Source organism: Mesitornis unicolor, unplaced genomic scaffold (genome assembly GCF_000695765.1).
Source record: "Mesitornis unicolor isolate BGI_N332 unplaced genomic scaffold, ASM69576v1 scaffold5816, whole genome shotgun sequence".
Taxonomy (NCBI): domain Eukaryota; kingdom Metazoa; phylum Chordata; class Aves; order Mesitornithiformes; family Mesitornithidae; genus Mesitornis; species Mesitornis unicolor.
The window spans coordinates 164,788-183,271 of NW_010192977.1; the positions used below are offsets into that span (position 1 = coordinate 164,788).

The 18,484-nt window shown below is 46.0% G+C and overlaps 1 protein-coding gene across 4 annotated transcripts in view; it reads right to left on the reverse strand.

The window, feature by feature from the left end:
- LOC104542849 (NT-3 growth factor receptor) overlaps positions 1-18,484 on the reverse strand; it is a 203,914-nt gene that overhangs the window by 125,880 nt on the left and 59,550 nt on the right. For 3 of the 4 annotated variants that reach the window (XM_010187304.1, XM_010187308.1, XM_010187305.1), the window contains 6 exons: positions 16,564-16,706; positions 15,861-16,002; positions 13,516-13,812; positions 10,627-10,650; positions 9,736-9,806; positions 7,929-8,031 (listed from right to left, as the gene is read on the reverse strand). In XM_010187304.1, the coding sequence (XP_010185606.1) occupies positions 7,929-8,031; positions 9,736-9,806; positions 10,627-10,650; positions 13,516-13,812; positions 15,861-16,002; positions 16,564-16,706 (780 nt within the window). The remainder of the gene's footprint in view (positions 1-7,928; positions 8,032-9,735; positions 9,807-10,626; positions 10,651-13,515; positions 13,813-15,860; positions 16,003-16,563; positions 16,707-18,484) is intronic. The other variant, XM_010187307.1, reaches the window with a different exon arrangement.

The window sequence follows — 18,484 nt, forward strand, 5'->3', positions numbered from 1 at the left end:
CACAGTTACCTATCCCTTGACCAAGAGCAAAGCTTTCCTGCTCCAGGGTTTAAGGGCAGAGTGCTACATCTCAGCATCCCTGGCCAAACACTGCATAAAAAAAATGACAAACCAACAGCAAGTCATGAGGAAGAAGAGGGGATGAACTCACCAGGGACATCCTCCCAAAGGACCATTTATCAGCATTAACAGTAGCAAAATCTTCTTCAAAGAATAATTGGACAACTGCAGTCCAGACAAACTACAATTAAAATATTAATTAAAGCCCTTTGCTTCTTCCCACGCTGCCCTGCACCTTATTAAAGACACATCAAAGTTGACACTTGGTTGTCTGGTTGCTGCTGCCTTTAGAGGGGCACAAAAGAGCACACAGGATACAAAGCTTGAGGAATTGATCGCTCTTCATCAGATTAGTTTTACTGGTTAAAAAAATAAATAGCCTGTCCTGCTGCTGTATGGGGTACATGTTCTGGAGATAAAATAATTATTCTGGCACTGTGCTGTCAATCCAGCATTTTTCACTAAAGCAAAGCCACATGAAAGCAGACTGACAGATGCCATCAGACCAAGTGGCAGACACATGTTGGAGCTCTGAAGACAAGGAGTGGAGAGGCAGGAGCAGCGCTGCCACAGAGAGGAGCCCCCTGATAATTAGCTCCTTCTGCAAGGTCCTTGGAGGTGACAGCCTGGGCAGTGTCACAGTGGTGGAGGAGATGTATACAAGCAGCTGGATGAGGAGTTGGGACAACTCAGTTGCTCCTGAACAGTGAGCAGATGAAGGACATCTTCCCAGACCCTGCAGTGCTGGGAAGCAGCTGTGGCTCATTCTCACCCTCTCTCTCCTCAAAGCTGCACCCACCACATATGCAAAGGCAGAAGCCAGCACGGTGCCACACACAGCAAGGTCCCAAACATTGTCACTTGTTAATGCTTTGTTGGCAAAAAGTCGATGCATTAAGCCTGGAATGGAGACGGCTTCAATCAAATTATTAAACGACAAATTTCAACATCTTTCCACCATCTCATCTGGGAGTTCACATCACACCAAATCACAGGTAAGATGAGGGTCACTCGCACAGCTTCTGACACCACGATGTGAGAACCACATGTGAAAAGCAGCAGCAAAACGCCTGCTAATGCAGATTTGCCCCAGGCAAACACCAACTGCGCCAAGGGGCTCCTTCGGGGCAAGTGCTGCACCCGGGCTCCAGCACCTGGCTGGTGCCCAGAGCAAATGTGTGCACCCACAGTGAGGGAGGTCACGCACAGGGATTAAGGAGCCTGCAGAAACACAAAGTGAAGGAGGCCTGGGGCTCCTCAGGTCACCTGAAAACTACTGATCTGACTTGTCTTTTTTTAACTGCTTTTAGCAGTTGCTTAAAATAGAGATTTTGATTTTGTAAAAGCCACTGAAATAGATAATGGCTGGTCAGTGCACTTTACATTTCATTTATAAATAACCTATTAATACTTCTGGGAGTGGGAAAATGTTTTATTTCTAGATCTAAATAAATCCTGATCTTCTGCTGACCATTTCTCCTGCAGGGTCATTTGATGCAACTCCAATCTTGCTGGATGCATCTCTCCAGTCAAGGGTGTCTCTTTGCTACTTCAGGAAGCAACACGCAAGGCACCATCCCATCCTTCAAAGCCTTCACTGAATTAACACCACCTGGGCCCAAAGGACAAGGGGTGTGAGCATTAACTGTCGGTGTGAGAGCAGATCTGCCTTTGTAGAGAGAGAAGTGGAATCTCTTGAAGGTTTCCCAAGCAGCCCAGGGCCGCACAGCAGCTTTCCCTTGCTGCCATTGTACCAGTTACAGACTGCAGGGCTTAGTGGAGGGTGAGGCACTTATCAGTTCAAAGAGCTTTATGTTTTCTCACCTTGAAGGAACTAAATAAATAAATAAAAAAGTAGCACAGCCTGCACTTCAGCAGAGTAGAAAGAGGCATTTATAGAAAGAAGCCCCAGTGAAACCACATGCCCTTTCAATCCACTTCCCAGGCAAATAAAACCAAGTAGCATCGAGTGCAAGTATATCAATGAGCTTCTCAAACAAACAGAAGGAAAAGCCCTGACCTCAAACAGCCCATCGTAGTCGCTCTGCCCACGCAATTCAGGGGGCTGAGCCCCCCGGCACCGCTGGGGTCTGCACATCGCACACCCGGGCTCAAAGCAAGCAATCTGTTCCCCTTTCCAGTTCATCCACATGGCTCATCATACACCCCTGAGCCACCAGGGTTAGCCGTGGGTTTTAATGCATGACTGTTTCTCTTCCATAGCCATGCCAAGCTGGCTGACATTACTTTGCTCTCTCTTGCTTCCTGCTCCCACTGCATGGCAGGCTCCCAGGAGGATGAAATGAAAGGGCCCTGAGCACACACTTCTTCTGAACAGCTAACCCTTAAGGTGCAGGCTCTCCAAGCTGCAGTGTGTTCGTTCTTCCCTATACAGCTGCAAACAATCAGGAAAAAACAACTAGAGCATGATTATAGCCAGATTTGGTCAGGGCAACATGGGTCAGAATTAAGCCTAATCTTAAAGGTAGGTCATGGGTCTTGTATATTATTTCCCCCCACACCCTTTAAAGCTGCAGCAATAATTGCATGATGGAGGAAAATAAAAATTAAATAAACAAACAAAAAAAACCCCAACAAATCAACAAAAGCAAAGAGCCAGGCACCCGAGATATCTTTGCAGGAGCTGGTCCTCTTGAATCAGAACCCTGGAATTGGTCTGCAATCGACTCAGCAGACAGTTACCATCTGTTTATGGAAAAAAATGTTAATAACCCCCAATCATAATCAAATAGGCAACCACTTTACTTTAAGTACCTATTAACTAATGTTAAATTACAATGGAACAGCTCTGCAAGTACTTCTGACATCCACATGCACATCAGCAGTGCCAGCACTTTGATCAGGGCTATTAGAACAAATACCAAATGAACTGATAGCAATGCGATTCCTCAAACATTACAGAAAGCGTGGGCTGGTTTTATTTACTGCTCTGTCATTTCTCCCACACCTCCTTGTTGTTTCTGCCTTTTCAGAAGGCAAATACGTACATGCACATGTACAGACGTACACACCACCCACCACAGCAGATCCGGTGAAAGCTTGGTCCCTGGGTTTTGTTTTTCTGTCCAAGGTTGAGCATCCATATGGATTCCCCGATTCCCAGAAAGCAGATGCCATCAGTGGGGCATCACCCAAGTTGTCATCCTCTATTTAGCCCCTCAATTTCCATGATGCCTGTAACAGCATCCCTAAGTCCTTTCCCACCTTTCCTCTGGGTGTAACCATCCAGCAGATCCAAAAGCTGCAGCAGAAAAAGGGACAAACCAGGCAGGCAGAGCTGTACGTGCACACATGTGCATGCATGCAGAGAGGCAGCGCGACCACACGCCTTATTTCTTTAGGAAATTAGATTAAAAAGCAATCGACTCTTTGCCAACTGTAACCAAGCCTGAACCATTAGCTGGCACTGTCTCTACCCAAGGAAGAAAACTTCATTTGGAGAATGCAAGTAATTTTTAATCTCGGAGCCTGGAGAATACTTCACCTCAGCAAAACAATAAGTGCTCTTGTCTCTGGATTTTCTCTAGCATCTTTCTTCCCATGTCTCTGCAAACTTGCAAGCATTTTTTTTTTTAAGCTGTGCAGCACCAGAAATACATCACACAAACATGCACAAGCACATGTTCTTGATCCCTAGGCACTCGGAAATGTAACAGAAAACAAGTAAAAGGAGCATATATTTCAGTTCATCAACCTAAGTATTTACACAGCCTCCTTTACTGTGCCACCCGAAAATTTTGTTAGTCTCGAGATTTTTCAGTGCCACTATTGTTGTTTTATGAAATTTCATTTTTGTTAGTCTTGCATGTAGCTTTTTTATTATATTATGAAATTTCATTTCCTGTCATCTGCTGAGATTAAACCTTGATGGGAAGATGCAGGTTTAGAAGGATGAGGTGTAAAACCCTCCACGTCCAGCAGGCAGTTGGGGACCGCAGGACACCCAGCCCAGAGATGGGCAAGCAACAACTGAGGGAGGGATGCTGGGATCCTCACTCCCATGCGGTTTATCCCATCTTTAAAACCCCCTGCCCTGGAAACCCAAGGGCCCCGACTTCCAATTTCTTGCTCTGTAAGATTCTAATCTTCTTCCCATACTCATACAAAGCTTTAAAAAGCATCTCAGTCCCCTCTCCGCATACACTGTCCTTCGACAAACCGTTACAGCCCATGTCTGCAAATTCAACACTTTTCAGTTTTTGCATTCACTTTTCCCACCAGTTTCCCCTCCACTGCCTCCGTGTTGCCTGTGTAACGCCGTGTTTCACAAAAAGGTGCTTTGTTTGCCATTTTTCTGCCACCTCCAACATCCCAGCTCCAGTGATTCCCCAGTAACCCCCCCTCAGCTGCTTCAGCCCACCCCAACCCATCCCCAGCTATGGGAGCCAAAGTCAACAGGCAGCCAGAAAGGGGCTCTGACCTGCGCCACCCCGCGTGAATGAATGCCCTCTCCGGAGGGAGCAGGGAAAGGCGAGGGGGATGGCACAGAGCCACCCTCCGCGAGCTCAGCCGAGGGATGCCAAGGAGCGTCAGAGCCCCCTTCACAAGGAGCTTTTGTTGGTGCCACTGCTGCAGCCTGTCGTCGGCGCACTTGGCAGCGCAGGCTTTTCCACCGCTTGGCTGTTGGCTATATCAGTAGCCAGGGTCATAACCAGAGCGATGGCTCTGCCAGGACTCTCGTACAATGCTCCAAGGGTGGGTGTGCTACCAGCCAGAAGAGGACAAACATGGACACACCATTCCCATGTAGTCCTGCCTCAAGACATGTGCCCTGAGACACAGTGACTTTCTTTTCAGCAAAGGCAGCTGGGATGTTGGACACTTTGCAGCCCATTAATCCACTATTAAGACTGGTGAGCAACCCAGTAGGCTGGCCCACGGAGACTTTCCAGCACAACATGACATCCAACCTCATCAGTCCAAGTCCACTTCTCTTTCTCTAGGAGATACACCATCTGCTTAATGCTAGGAGATGCAGAAGGAAAAAGATGTGCTCAGAGAGACTCACGAGGTGCTCTGGATAACATGTCCAACATGAGCACACAGCGTTCTGCGTCCATGACAAAAACAACAGGAAAAACCTGCTCCTGCAGGCCTGCCAAGCCGGGATCTCAACAAGAAGTGGCAACATATCAGCTGGCAACAAACAGCTCCTAATTCAGGGAATGATGCACTTTCCCAAAAAGACTTGAGGTTTGGATTTTTTTTTCTTAGTAAATGATAACATGCTGGGTGCCTCAGAGGATGATTCCTGTCCAAGAACTACCTGATGAGGGACCCAGAGGACAGCACCAAGTAAAGGAGATTTGGAGGTGGTTGTCAGCCATCCCAACTGGGTGTCAAAATAAACAGGACCTGTTTGTGAGCCCCTAGAAGAGCAGCTCAGGACCACTCAGTAAAGCAATCTGATAATTTGGACAAATGCATCACCTCATCCAGGGAGGAAAAAAGGAACAGAAGCCCATTAGTGGAGTGAAAAAGGAGACATCAAGCACGAACATAAACTTCAAGATATCATTTCCAGATTGGCAGCATCTGCAGCAGTTCAGCTGAGACCCTAAAGCAACCAAAGGAGAGAGTAAGGCTCTGGACTCATGGACCTGCAGAGCAGTAAGGAAGGAGAGTTTCAAAACTGCATTTTGGAAAGTGTGCAGGGGACTGTGACATTTCCTGTGAGGAAAGCTACAGCTGCCAGGGCAGGCCATAGCCAAGCATTCCACTTGGTACCACCAAGCATCTCAGACACTGCAGATGGATGGAAGAGTTGCATTTCTGCTGTGGTTGAAAAAGTGGTGAGGTGGCAAGTCTGATGCAAAGAAGGGAGATACAGGCTGAAGATGCAAAGCCTGGCAACATGGCAGTTGACAATGGCACCATAGCTAAAGAAAAAAGTGTAAGCAGAAGAGTAACTGGGGAAAAGGAGAAGGCTTAAAGCAGGCATGGCCATGTACTAGGAAGACTGTCTACAGGGCAGGAGGATCTGAAGCCTCCAACCAGGAGCAGAGCTTAGGTGGCACAAATAGGCTGCCCATGGTGGTGTTTATGACACCTGTGACTCATAAAGAGCTATCTCCCTGGTTTTAAAAATGTATTTAGATTTTCAACTCTGTCTCTCAAGCAAAGTCATCAATAAAACTTTTAGAAACTTTGCAGGGCTGTGTTTTCATATCAGAGTTGGAAGAAATACAACACAATGAGGAGGAAAACAGGCTTTTCTGGGTAAACAGTTTTGCCTTCCAAAAACCATACACACAAGAGCCCATCACAGGACCCCTCTGGTTTCTGGGAATGCAGAATATCCACTAACACACTTATCCAAACACCTCTGAACACATACACACATCTGTTCACCAAGACTGGTTACTCACATGAGGTTCATTCCTCTGATTCTTCCATTAGGGTCAGAAGTTACTTTTCCTTTTTCTATTTGTATCTCTAAGCACCATCAGTGGCAAATGCCCAAGCACTTCCAAAGTGTTCTGACAAATCCCTCCAGAAGGCACGTAACATCATCCCAATTTTACAGATGGGGAAACTAAAGCAGAGACAGAGGTTAAGACAGCTAATTGCCTACGGACACTAAATGAGTCAGTAGAAGAGCTGGGAATTGATCCCACGAACCCTGTCTTCCATTCCTCTACTCCACCCACCAGTCAGTACACCCTACCAGATGGTTCTTATCATTGGACATATGGACTAAATATTGCTAAGTCGGTGTAGAAGATTTGCTATTTAATTAAATGTCCTGTCTTCCATCTCTATAGGATGCATAAGGGAAACTCCAGCCAGAACCCCATCTGGACCCACTCAAGAAATGTCTCCATAAGGCAAACAAAGCCCTAGGCAAGCACAAGAACCGTTCCTTAACCTATCAACCTGCCCTGCAACACAGATCTCAGTAAGGCCAGGAAGTAGGCTGTGACTCAGGAGCCTTGGAAGGAGCTCATGTTTGTCAAAGTCTGGTTTCAAATGGTGTATGAGCCACCAATTAGACTGGGAACTACTTTGTCATGTAAAGGCTCTTCCTCCAGCCTTCACTGGGCACCACCAACGCTGCCCAACTGGAGACACCAGCAGAGTCACAGAAAGCAGATGGCACAGAGTCATCTCCTTTCTTCTGGCATCAGCTCTATCACATCACAGCGCTGGTGTTGGTAGGAGAGAGAGACCAGTGCTAACTGGCAAACATCAGATGCTTTCTCGCTTTCCAGTCACTACCAAGGACACTTGAAATAGCTCCTAAAGTGGTTATTCATGACACAGAGGAGGAAACTTTCCAACAGAGAGGCAGCAGAAAGATACCTTCTACATGGCTGAAGGACAGATCAGTAATTGCTTTCCCAGTAGGGACCATATAAAGTTATGGCAGCGCCTCAGTCCTCATTCACAGACAGGCTCAGACTGCGTGCATCTGCCTTTCCAATACAACCCAAAACAATTTCACACCCTTCTGTTTCCCCTTCACACCCTGCACTTTGCACGCAGTATGACACAAGGGGAAACCAGGTCCACAAAAAACTATTTCATCCAAGAACATGCTCTCCTGAGTAAAAACTCCCGCAACACAGGTTCAAAGCTCTTCTGTGCAACCCGTAGATGCAGTTATGTACTAACAAGGAAAACACATGCATACTTCTGCCTGGCAGAAGCACATAGAGGTGAGAACCACCAGCCTGTATATCTCTGTTACTCTCTCAACAGAACACGGCTGGAAAACATCTTCTTTAGAAGGCTTTGCACCAATACTGATAATGTAGGAATAAAACCACACCACCTTTGCACGGGTGCTATAAGAGCCGGGCAATCCAGGAAGGTGCCTCCTGCTAGAGGAAAGCGACTGCACGTACCTTTCATCCCAAACTTGGACCGCCGGCCATACTTGTTGATCATAATAAAGAGGACGACCAAGAGGACACAAGCAAAAGCTGCCAGCCCAACCGCTATGGAAACCTGAAAAGAAAAAAGCCTTAGAGTCAAGACAACGGAATTTAGGAATATATTGGAAATGCAGCACCTCCTTGCCCAGTTAACCCTTCCATAGACTCATACCATCTGCTGCAGTCCCATGGGTATCAGCTGTGGAGGAAAATACAAGCAAAAGCAAATAGCTCTGGCACAGCTTGGAAGTATCCCAGGCTGTTTCCAGGACAGAGGTTTGGAATCTCCCTATCAGCTCTCCCCAGCCTCTCACTCCATACACCTGCAGGAAGGGAGGATCTCTGCTCCAGCATCTGGGCCTTCCCTTCCCTGCACCACATCAGGAGCCTCCACCTGTTACATGAGCACAGTGCCATGACTTAACACTAAAACTATGCTAACCTGCGGAAAATTCTTTAGAAAGAGTAACTCTGTCTCCATCCATACACCCTTCAGGACAAAGAATGAGGGAAAATGACACACCACAAAAAGAACGCAGCAGAAATTAAGCAGAACATTTGGGCTTTTTTTTCCCAAAATCATTTGCTTTTCATAAAGCCTGTAATGGTTCCTTATTTATTGTAATTTTTAGTAGTAAATATTTGTACTACAACAGTGTCCGAAGTCCTTAATGGGAACTGTAGTTTCACTGTGTTGGTGTACAAGCAGAGGAAAGAAAACCTTCTTGCCCTAAAGGATTTACAATCTCAGACTTATTTTAATATTTATGAATATTTATTCCTTCAAGTCTTTGTTCGAGATACTTTCATTGCATTGATGTAGACAACAATTTCTTTGGCATTTGTCCAATTGTTCTGGGTCTTGTGATGCATTTAGACTTCGCTTCCCTTTACAAAACTGTATTCTGCTATAATAGAAAATACATCATTTAGCCAAGAAAAAGTAATTTCATTTTGCAACCCTTTTCCCTGCTCTTGATACATTAGCTACAATATTTTTTTTTATTTTACCACGTTCTATTTTCATCCCCCAGCTTGTTCTCTGTGCTTTATATTTAATAACCAGCGCACATTATTACTCCAGTCTTACTGTTCAAAGCTTTGACTTCAGTTACAGGAGATTTTCAGTTAGATGAGAACAGAAACCAAGGTGGATTGAGTTTTGTTCATCCTGTTAACACACCTGGTGGGTTTCAAGCTCTTAAATCTTTCACAGAATTAGAGCAATTGTGTAACATGATAATTTTTTTCTCAATACTTTACAGATTATTTTTTTTCCTTTTTCTGCATTGATTCTGCAGAAGAAAGACAATGTTGAGATCTGATAAGCCATAGGGCTTCTTTCCTTTTTCAGAGCAGGAGAGAGGGCAAACGGGCACTGACAGAATTGAACCAAGCTAAATCCGAGTCCTTCACAGGACGAAACTTAACAGCTCAATAATGGTATGAAAAACAAATTTGCCAGTTTGCTTGTTCTCTGGATGCTACTTTTTTAGAGTGAGAATTTCTGACCCTGCCAGCAGCAACTTCACAGGATGCCTTATTTTTCGAAGAGCTCCCTGGTTGCACACTGCAGACCCAAGAGGATCACATGGTTTGTGTCAGTATTTTATTTGTCAGACACAAGCCACAAAATCCTTCTGATTGTTGTCTTGAGTCATAAAGGAAGATATTTTCCTTGCAAACATCTCAGAAAAGCATAGGAATGTTAATACTGAGTCATCAATAACAAGAAATGCATGCAAAACAGTTCCACAGAGAAGAGGACAGGACTCACCCCAAAAGTGTCCTCCTCTGGTTTGTGGGTCACAGTGATCGGAGGGGTGGGACTCACTTCATAGTCACCAACTGAAACCAAAACACCAAGGACAGAAGAGTCAACACGGCTCCCATGAGACTCCCAAAGCACTGGCATGTCCCCAGTGGCAGTGCCTGACCTAACAAGGTCCAGTTCACCCCTACCACAGGCTGCAACTCTCTAATTCAGAAGGCACCAAAATCAACCATTAGAGTTCCCTGTGCACATCAGCAGAGGAAACGCAGACCAGGACAACGCTGATGTCACTCCCAACCTTACAAATGAGAAACATTTGGGTGCCTGGTGTCCTAGGGTGAGTGTCCTCCACTGCTGAGCCATGTCCTAGAGTTTTCAGAAATCTACTGGGCTAAGCGAGGTTCAAACACAAGCAACTCCAGCAGAATTTGATCCAAAGAAACAGTTACTACGGAAGTCGAGTCCTGTTTCTCATCCCAGTCCACACTAGAGGGCATGTTGTAAATGGGCCATGACACACAACTGCTTTGGAGACTGGCCAGCAGACATCTAGTAAAGACCTCTTCTGCTACACCACAACCAACCAGTTAAGAGTTTCAGTGATAATTCAGCCCTGCCATTTAAGACCCCAAAGACTGTCATTTCCACTACAGGACCTTCTTCACATTGTCACCAGAGGGAAATGAGCATCTCCTGGGGTCTAGAGATACCACAGCTGATCAAAAGCTCCCCAGCCATCTTGCTCATGCATAGAGTTGCCAGGGCTTTGCACAGTCTCCTCCAACTTGCTTTTTGCTTCCAGATTTTTCCTCCAGGAGCACGTAAGTCACAGAGGGGCAGGGAAACCACAAAAACAAAACACCAACAGTATGCAAAGGGCAAGGAGACACTTACTTGAGACAAAGTTGTCCGTACTCTCTGTGGAAAGGACAAAGAGAGAAGCAACACAGTTAGCAGCATAGCAAGGGGAGAGTGGTCTCATTTCCAAACTGCCTCAGATACACTCCACCGCCCAAGAGTCCAGGACACAAATTTTTTTGGTATTTTGTCCTGTTGGGCAACCGTAACTGGAAATTGCAATGTAGGAGATTCCTAAGGTCAGGATGGAGTGCACTGTGTGGGGCTGAAACAGGAGCAGAGCAATGCTACTGTCAAAACAGAGACCAATCAGCAGCACCCTGTACAGAGACTTGTGGATCTTCATTAAACAACCCTGCATCTGAGCTGAACATGAAGGCTGCAGCTGTCCTAGAGCTGCCTCTTGCCCAAGACAGCTGCTCCAGTCCCTGTTGTCAGCCACCTGACAGTTCCAGTCTATTCAGTAAAGCTCCTTTAGCTCCAGAGGCAGCCTAGGCCCCAGATGATGAGGCCTAAAGCTCTCGGTGACATTCAGTTTACATAGCATGAGAACGTCAGCTTTCCATTCACTCATCCATGTAAGAAATTGAGCCCAATATTAACTGAAGTTTACACAGCTTTGCTGGCAGAGGGCTCCTGGAAGGATGCTGAAACGTTCCCACTGAAGTGCCAGTGAGGTTTGGAAGAGTAAAACAACCCCCAGGTGACAAACACTGCTTCCCAAACCAGGGGAAAAAAACCTGAAAAAATATTTTTGTTTCAAGTCAAGCAGAAGAGTAACTTTCCTTGGCTTTTTCTAGCAAGAAAAAAAAGGAAGAAATATTTCATTTAGAATTTTTTTCTCCCTATTAAAGCAGACAGACTCTAGTCGTAAAACTCTTGCTGCTTCTACATTTCCCCCTTTCTACTTTTCTCTGCTAGACTAAGCAAATTCAACAGAAACCCACAAAAGGTTTTTCCCACTAAGTCCTATTTTTCAAAGCATAAAACGTAGCCAACATATTTCAGCCAACTTGAGTTCTGTTGCAGATTAAATAAGGAGATGGTAGCCTATGGTAGAGACACCAATGACAACATGCAATGAGATTTGGATCTGCAGATGACAAATCTGTCTTGGGAGCCACTACAGCAAAACCCTTGCACTTGTGTATAGCTATAGGCAAAAAGCTTCTTGAATGAACCACAGTGGGGAACCTTCAGTTTGTGGCATTTTCTGGAGGAGTCTACCTTCAAATGGTAAATTATAAACGTCAGCTGTATTGAGTGTTAGTGTCAGCTGTGGCAGTGGACGGAGCAACGAACTTCCAGGAAAGTAAATTAGATCCTGCATTGGGCTGACAGGGTCTGCCAGGGTGAGGAACAGCTTGGGACTTCAGATCAGAAGAAATAAATAAAAAAGGGTCAGCTCTTGATGAGAGATGGTTCAGGGTCTGTAAGTACTCCACACCAACAACACATACAAAGCGTGGGTGAACATGTGCTCACAAGGGCAATATTTTACATATATTTAGCATAATTGGATTCTCCCAGAGCCTTTGACACAAGTGGCTCTTCAAACATCAGCATGCCTTCCCACAGTACAGCATGGCTCAGATCAACTTCCAAAGTCAGCTCTCTGGATCTGCCCCATTTCTGGAGGTCCGGCACCTACATAAGAGCTGTCCCCATTTCACAGATGGGGAAATTGAGTCACAAAGGTGCAACCTGACAGAGCTGAGACTGCAAACCTGTGCCTCTCCGCACCCACCTACATTTGATAAGCTGCTCTTCTGCCCTGACAGCAGGAAATATAAATAGGTCAGATAACCAAACAGGGCATCATTCTTGAAGCCAGAATACAGATTTTCCACTCCCATCCATATCAGCTCATTTGTTCAATTGTCAGATCTTCAAGGCAGAGATCTGTGGTTGCATTTACGATATTTGACCTGCAGGAAAGCTCTGTGTACTTATATGGTGTGATATAAATAATAAATGAGAGTACCATTGGTATTTTTCTATATTTAGCAAATGTCCTATTTTGCTGGATTTTCTTGGGCTGCAGGGGCCAATTTAGAGCTGCCACTTTCTCATGGCATCATTCCTGAAGGCAGCAACATGCCTAGATCTTAACTTTGTGATGGCCAGCACGGTGTTGCAATGACCAAGACCCTCCACACTCCTACAGAGCAGACAGGTCACCACAAAAGTCTCTACTGCACTCCCTAGAGCCAGATCTTCATGTTCTCAAATGCTTTTTGTTTTGCAGTGAAGCCCTGAATCACCAGGGAGTACAACAGGGAATTCCAAACAATCAGTGAAGAAATCCCAGCAAAGTGATGCAAAGTGACTAATTGAGCTATCGCATCTTTTGTAGACCTGTCAGCCCGGAATTGCACATGTCATATTTAGAAAGAAAGCAATCCTGACACCATTGCATTCAGCTATAATCATTTCTCAAATGTAAGCTAGAAGAAGAAAAAAAAAAAAAACCAGCAAAAACCAAACAAACCCAGAAGAGCTGCATCACTTTAAAGGGCTTTCCTTTCTTTAGTTCATAACTAGCAGAGTTTTTTGAAAGTATTCTTCTATGTGATTGCAGCCTCTTTGGGGCACCCCAGAGGAGATCCAAAATGATCGACCAAACTATTCCCACTGAAATCCCTAAAGATCTTTCAAAAACCCAACCAAAACCACTGCAGAATATATTACACAACAAAAATATCTAAACCAGTTAGTCCTTCTCTGACATGTTATGACACCAAAGTGCACTTGAAGTAGCAGAATCATACTGGTCAGACAAGGCCTCCAGAATTCACCTCTTCCAACCCGTTGCTCAAAGGCGAACTTGGATTGTCAAGGCCTCGTCTAGGTGCAAGGATTACTGGTGTGACAACAGTCTTTTGGACTGCAAATAACCCTAACAATATAAATTGAACATCCTACCTGGAAAGGGCTTTTCAAGGAAGTGTCCTTTGATGGTTTGGTTGGCTGAGCCCAGCTGGTTGGTGGCCACAATCGTGTAATTCCCATTGTTGTAGTGAGTGGGTTTGTTGAAGAGCAGGCAACCCTCAGACACTTCCCCTTGTTGGTAAAACTCCATGTGAATGATCTCTGTCTCACGGAGGACCTGGCCATTGTGCAGCCAGTGAAGGGTAGGAGCTGGGTTCCCATGCACTGCAAATGCAATGCAGTGCTCCAGGTGTAGCACCGGCTCCTCCAGGGTTAGGATGCGAGGGGGATCTAGCAGAGAGAAACATGGCAGGCTCACAGCACACCTCGACCCACACGATGTCTCTCTGCACCATGGAAATTAAGATTATTGAAAACACAACCTCCACAGTCCCTTGTTCCTTCTACTCTTTCCAAGGATGCCTGCAAAGAAGCAGCACTAAATCACAAGAACCTTGCCACGCTCCCCAGGAGGAAGGTATGAACCACAGCCAGTTCTCTTGGGCTTGTGAAGAGGGGTACAAATTAACACCAGGGATGGTCCTTTCATCAGTCCAGAAACAATTAAGCTTGGAGTTTCCCAGTCTACACACTTACTGCTGTTCTTCTTCCCTCAAGGGATGAGGAGGAGGCTGCCTGTCCCCATTAAGGAGGGCGCCATGATATAGCACTGTTACACTACACATGTGCAAGGTGCCCGTGGGAGCTCTCCAGTCATACTTAGCAATTTCGGATTGCAGAGCTGTGGAAGCAAACGTCCCTCAGCGACTGTCTGTCCTTGGGGGCTTTGACTGCCTGAATATCCCAAAGGAGTTCTCACCTGCCAAACACCCTCCAGGGGCATTTTAATTAAAAGGAGTGGGAGAGGGGAAAAAAAAAAAAGCAGAGACTCCACCTGCAATTCACTGCATATGCATTGTCTTCCCCTCAGGACACCCCAAGAATTCAAATGTTGCTCTGCCATCACTTCTGAAACTCCATTTACAACACCTACATGTACACTCCCAAACCTCAAGGCTGGCAAGGTCTGACTAGAAGAGAGTTTTGTGCAAAGACAAAAGACACAAAAAGATGCAAGTCTTCCCTAAAACTCTCCTTTTCCCTGGTACCATCCAGCTGCAAAGACAATCCATGGGGCATCTACAAGAAACGAAAACAGTGCACCAACTTTGACCCATCTTTTGGAAAAAGATGGTGAATTTTTCAGGCAGTGAAGGTGGCAGAAGAAAACAAGGTGCAGAGCCAGTTGGAGCTGAGCAAAATTCCCCCACCACCACCCAGCTATGCTGAACCACAGCCGTGTCCCAGCCACCTCCTTTCACTCACAAGCCCAGATCTGCATGTGGCTTGTTCACATCTTCCTGGCAAGGAGGATTCAAAACAGGCACCACCTACATGCACAAACCCAGATCTTTCTGGTGTGAATTTGCAGCCTGAGTGATGGGTCTGGGCAACAAGAGCAGGGGCAGCAGAAACTGTCAGCAGCTCAGAGAATTACACAGGTGAAAATAGTCATCGGCATGGTGCTGTTTAGGGTGTGGAGGAAAAGATGTTAAAACACATTGCAAAAAAAAAAAAACAACCCCTGCTGACCAATCACTTCTAAGCCAATATGAACTTTAATTACATCCATTATTCAATCCATCAATAGCACTTATTGGGAGGAAGATGAAAGTAGTAAAACATCTGCTCGCCTCTTCCCAGTCCCCTGGGACCCCTTGTCTTCACAGTGGCTCCTGCGCTGCGCTGGACATGCAACACATGGGTTCACCAAGACTAGAAAGAATCCCACATGGATCTTGGCTCTACCCGGCAGTGTTGGTGACAGATTTTCAAACTACAGAGTAAGGCAAATATTACAGAAACAGCAACGTATAGTAAATCTCAGCTGCTTGGAAACACAAAGCTGTGTAAACTTTCTCTTAAGGTCAGATTTGTGTTAAGTTATATTAGAAAGCTCAGAGAAAGTTTAGCTACTTGCAGCTAAAAGGGAACAGTTGAAATTTGACATGTGTGTGTTTACACGGCGTTTGCTGTTTAACATTGTAGGAACAGACCTGGGAAGAAGTGCCAACATCCCTGAATTCAGAGACAAGATTTACACTGGCTCTAGCAAGGGTGACATTTAACCACTCATATGGCATCAGGGTAAGCAACTCTGTGTTTGTAAACTGAGTTTTAGCCCCTCTAAAGCTTTTCCTTACTCTACTGGATCTTCCAAGAGATGGGTGGAGAAATGTCCACTACCAGTGTGACACTGCTGCTCCTCCCCTGCTCTAGTGCTCATTTCTACATTTCTCCAGCCTTTTTACAGTCAAGGTCTCTCCACTGCTACTTACAGTAGACGGTGAGCAGCACACTGGCATTGCTCATCCCCACCACGTTCTCAGCAATGCAGGTAAGCAGGAACCCATTGTCCTCACTGGTGACATTCACCAAGGTCAAATTGATGGCATGAACATTGGTCCAGTTGAGGTTGGTCTAAAAAGTCAAGAGAGAAATACAGACAAATCAGTGTCTGTTGGCTTCTCTCCTCCCCACTCCTGCCCCTAAAAGCTGAGGATCCCAGTTTCCACTGAAGATGTGGGAAAGCCTCCAAAATCCAATGACAATTAGGATCTGAGTCAGGGGAAGTGTTTCCTATAGCTACTGAGAGCAGGAGAGCTGCAGCACTGATAAGCATGGCTTGCCTCTAGAAAAGCTGGCTTAGCTGCCTATTTAAGCTACATCTATTGCACACACCTCTGCAAACAGGTAGTTTCACTGGAGGAGACATGAGTTAATTAAATTAGGGAGCACTGAGATATGAAGCTCTCTCATCTTCACTTTCCAGCCATACACAGGGAAGGTTTTGTTGCCTTCAAGTAGTTCCCAGATTCTCATGTGGATACAGTACAGAGCCCTCGATTTTCCTTTGAATACAGCCCTTTCACATTTCTTATAGTCTCCACCATCTACCTGCCCAGACCTGGGGAACCCATGGCAGCTGCCTTGCCTGTGCCACATCAGGCACAGGCAGCATGGAGGTCCCACAACCCCTACCTGGTGCGTGTTGATGGAGTGGAGATCAGCCACTGTCCAGTCAACGTCAGGCAGCGGCGAGCCGGAGCCGTTGCAGGTGATGACAGCGTTCTCCCCTTCCCGCACCGTCAGGTTCACATGGCTCACGCTGATCTCGGGGAGGTCTAGGAGAGCCACAACACCGAGGTGCTCAGGTGCAGATCAGTGTTTGCTACAGCCAGCTGCAGGGTGCACACATGTGGACCCAGATCCTACCCAGCTGTTTCCCCAAATCAGCCTCTAGTACCCTGTGAGGTAACAGCATGGCCGTGCCCTACTGAAGGAAGGATGAGGCATGGAGACAAGAGAAAGTATGGACACTGAAGATGTGCTAGCTGAACAGACCCTCCCATCACACTTGAACCCAAAAGTTGGTCTTCAGTTCTGGCTGCCATTCCCTTCACAAAAACCCACCTCTCCTGCTTTCACAGAAACTGTTATTGAGTGCAGTCACCCGAGATGGGAAAGCTACATGTCCTGGGAGAGGATCCAAAGCATTCCCACCTCCAGGGACAAGGAACAGAGCACCCAGACCTCCAGGCAAGAAGAGCATCCCTCTACTTTATAACAATCAAGAGAAGATGACCACGGATGTGTCTTTGTATTAACTGCAGCTGTCCTAATAAAAGGCATCCTTGTTCTTCCTTGGTGGCAGAGACATTCGCTGATTTATGGTGGCCTTGATTAACATCGCTTCCTTATTGCTGCCACAGGCACCAAATATCCTTGCAACATGAAACAAGATAGTGCTGGTTGCATGAAGAAGGGCAAACAGCCTTTTTGCATGAAGGCGGCTTTCTGGGCTCATCATAGAGGCAAATTGGGTAGGCAGCGCAGGGGAGAACTGACCAGTGGTCACCTCCCATTGTAGGGCAGCAACACCCACCACGTTGACTCAAATGAGTGATACACATCCATTCATTGCCATCAGGGACTGACACCAGGAGGGAAGCAACATTGCACTGATTTGTGGGAACGCCAGAAAGAAGGAAGCAGAGGACAAGGCCTGGCAAAATTGCATGGGTGGCCCTGCTGGGGCAGCAGAAACCAGCAGAGAGGGAGATGGGAGGGACATGAATGGTCCTGCCAGGTTGAACTGGTATCAAACATGGCCACACCATGACATGCCAGCTCTCAACACCAAAGGACAAAGACAAATGGGGTGCTGTTACAATATCCCTTGAGTTGTCTTAATATTTGAACAGACTCTCCTCTGGAGGAACGCAGATCAGTGTGGGTCCTTTCCATCCCAGGAGACTGCGAGGTCAGAGGAAGTGCTCATCCTGCACGCCAGAATATTTGTGATCCCAAATCCACATCTTGCTGCCCCCATCAAGTCTAATACCACCATTGATGGAGTCACCGTCTCCTCCTGTCCTTGATTCTTAAGAATTTTTTTTCTCCTCTAATCCTTGCAGATTATTCTTCCCACTGGGGGAGGAAATTACAGCGGTCTCTCAAATCTTTTTAGTTCATCCACAAGCAGGCACAATTTGGCCAACTTCCAGAGCTTAATAAAGGGACATCATGAACTTGAAAAAAAAAAAAAACAACCAACCCAAATCCAAATGTGCCTGCTGTTTGTCTACTACCGCTACAAGAAACAAACCAAAATTCCTAGAACAGAGGACGATCATCAGAAAAAGAAAGCCTCTGGTTTTCCTCCTTTTTTCAGCCCATGAATTTGACAGCTGCTGGTGTAGAGACAGTTTAATTGTTCTTCTGAAGGTACACCTCCTTCCCCTTGCTCTGCAAGGATGCTTTCCAGTAATGGCAACAGCAGAGTAAAAACTGACACCAAACAGGCAGCTGATGTGTGAGCAAGGTGAAGGGAAAAGGGATAACTATTAAACATGCCTCATGTTGCTCCTGGGGCCACTGGACTCTTTTAAACATCAGCAGG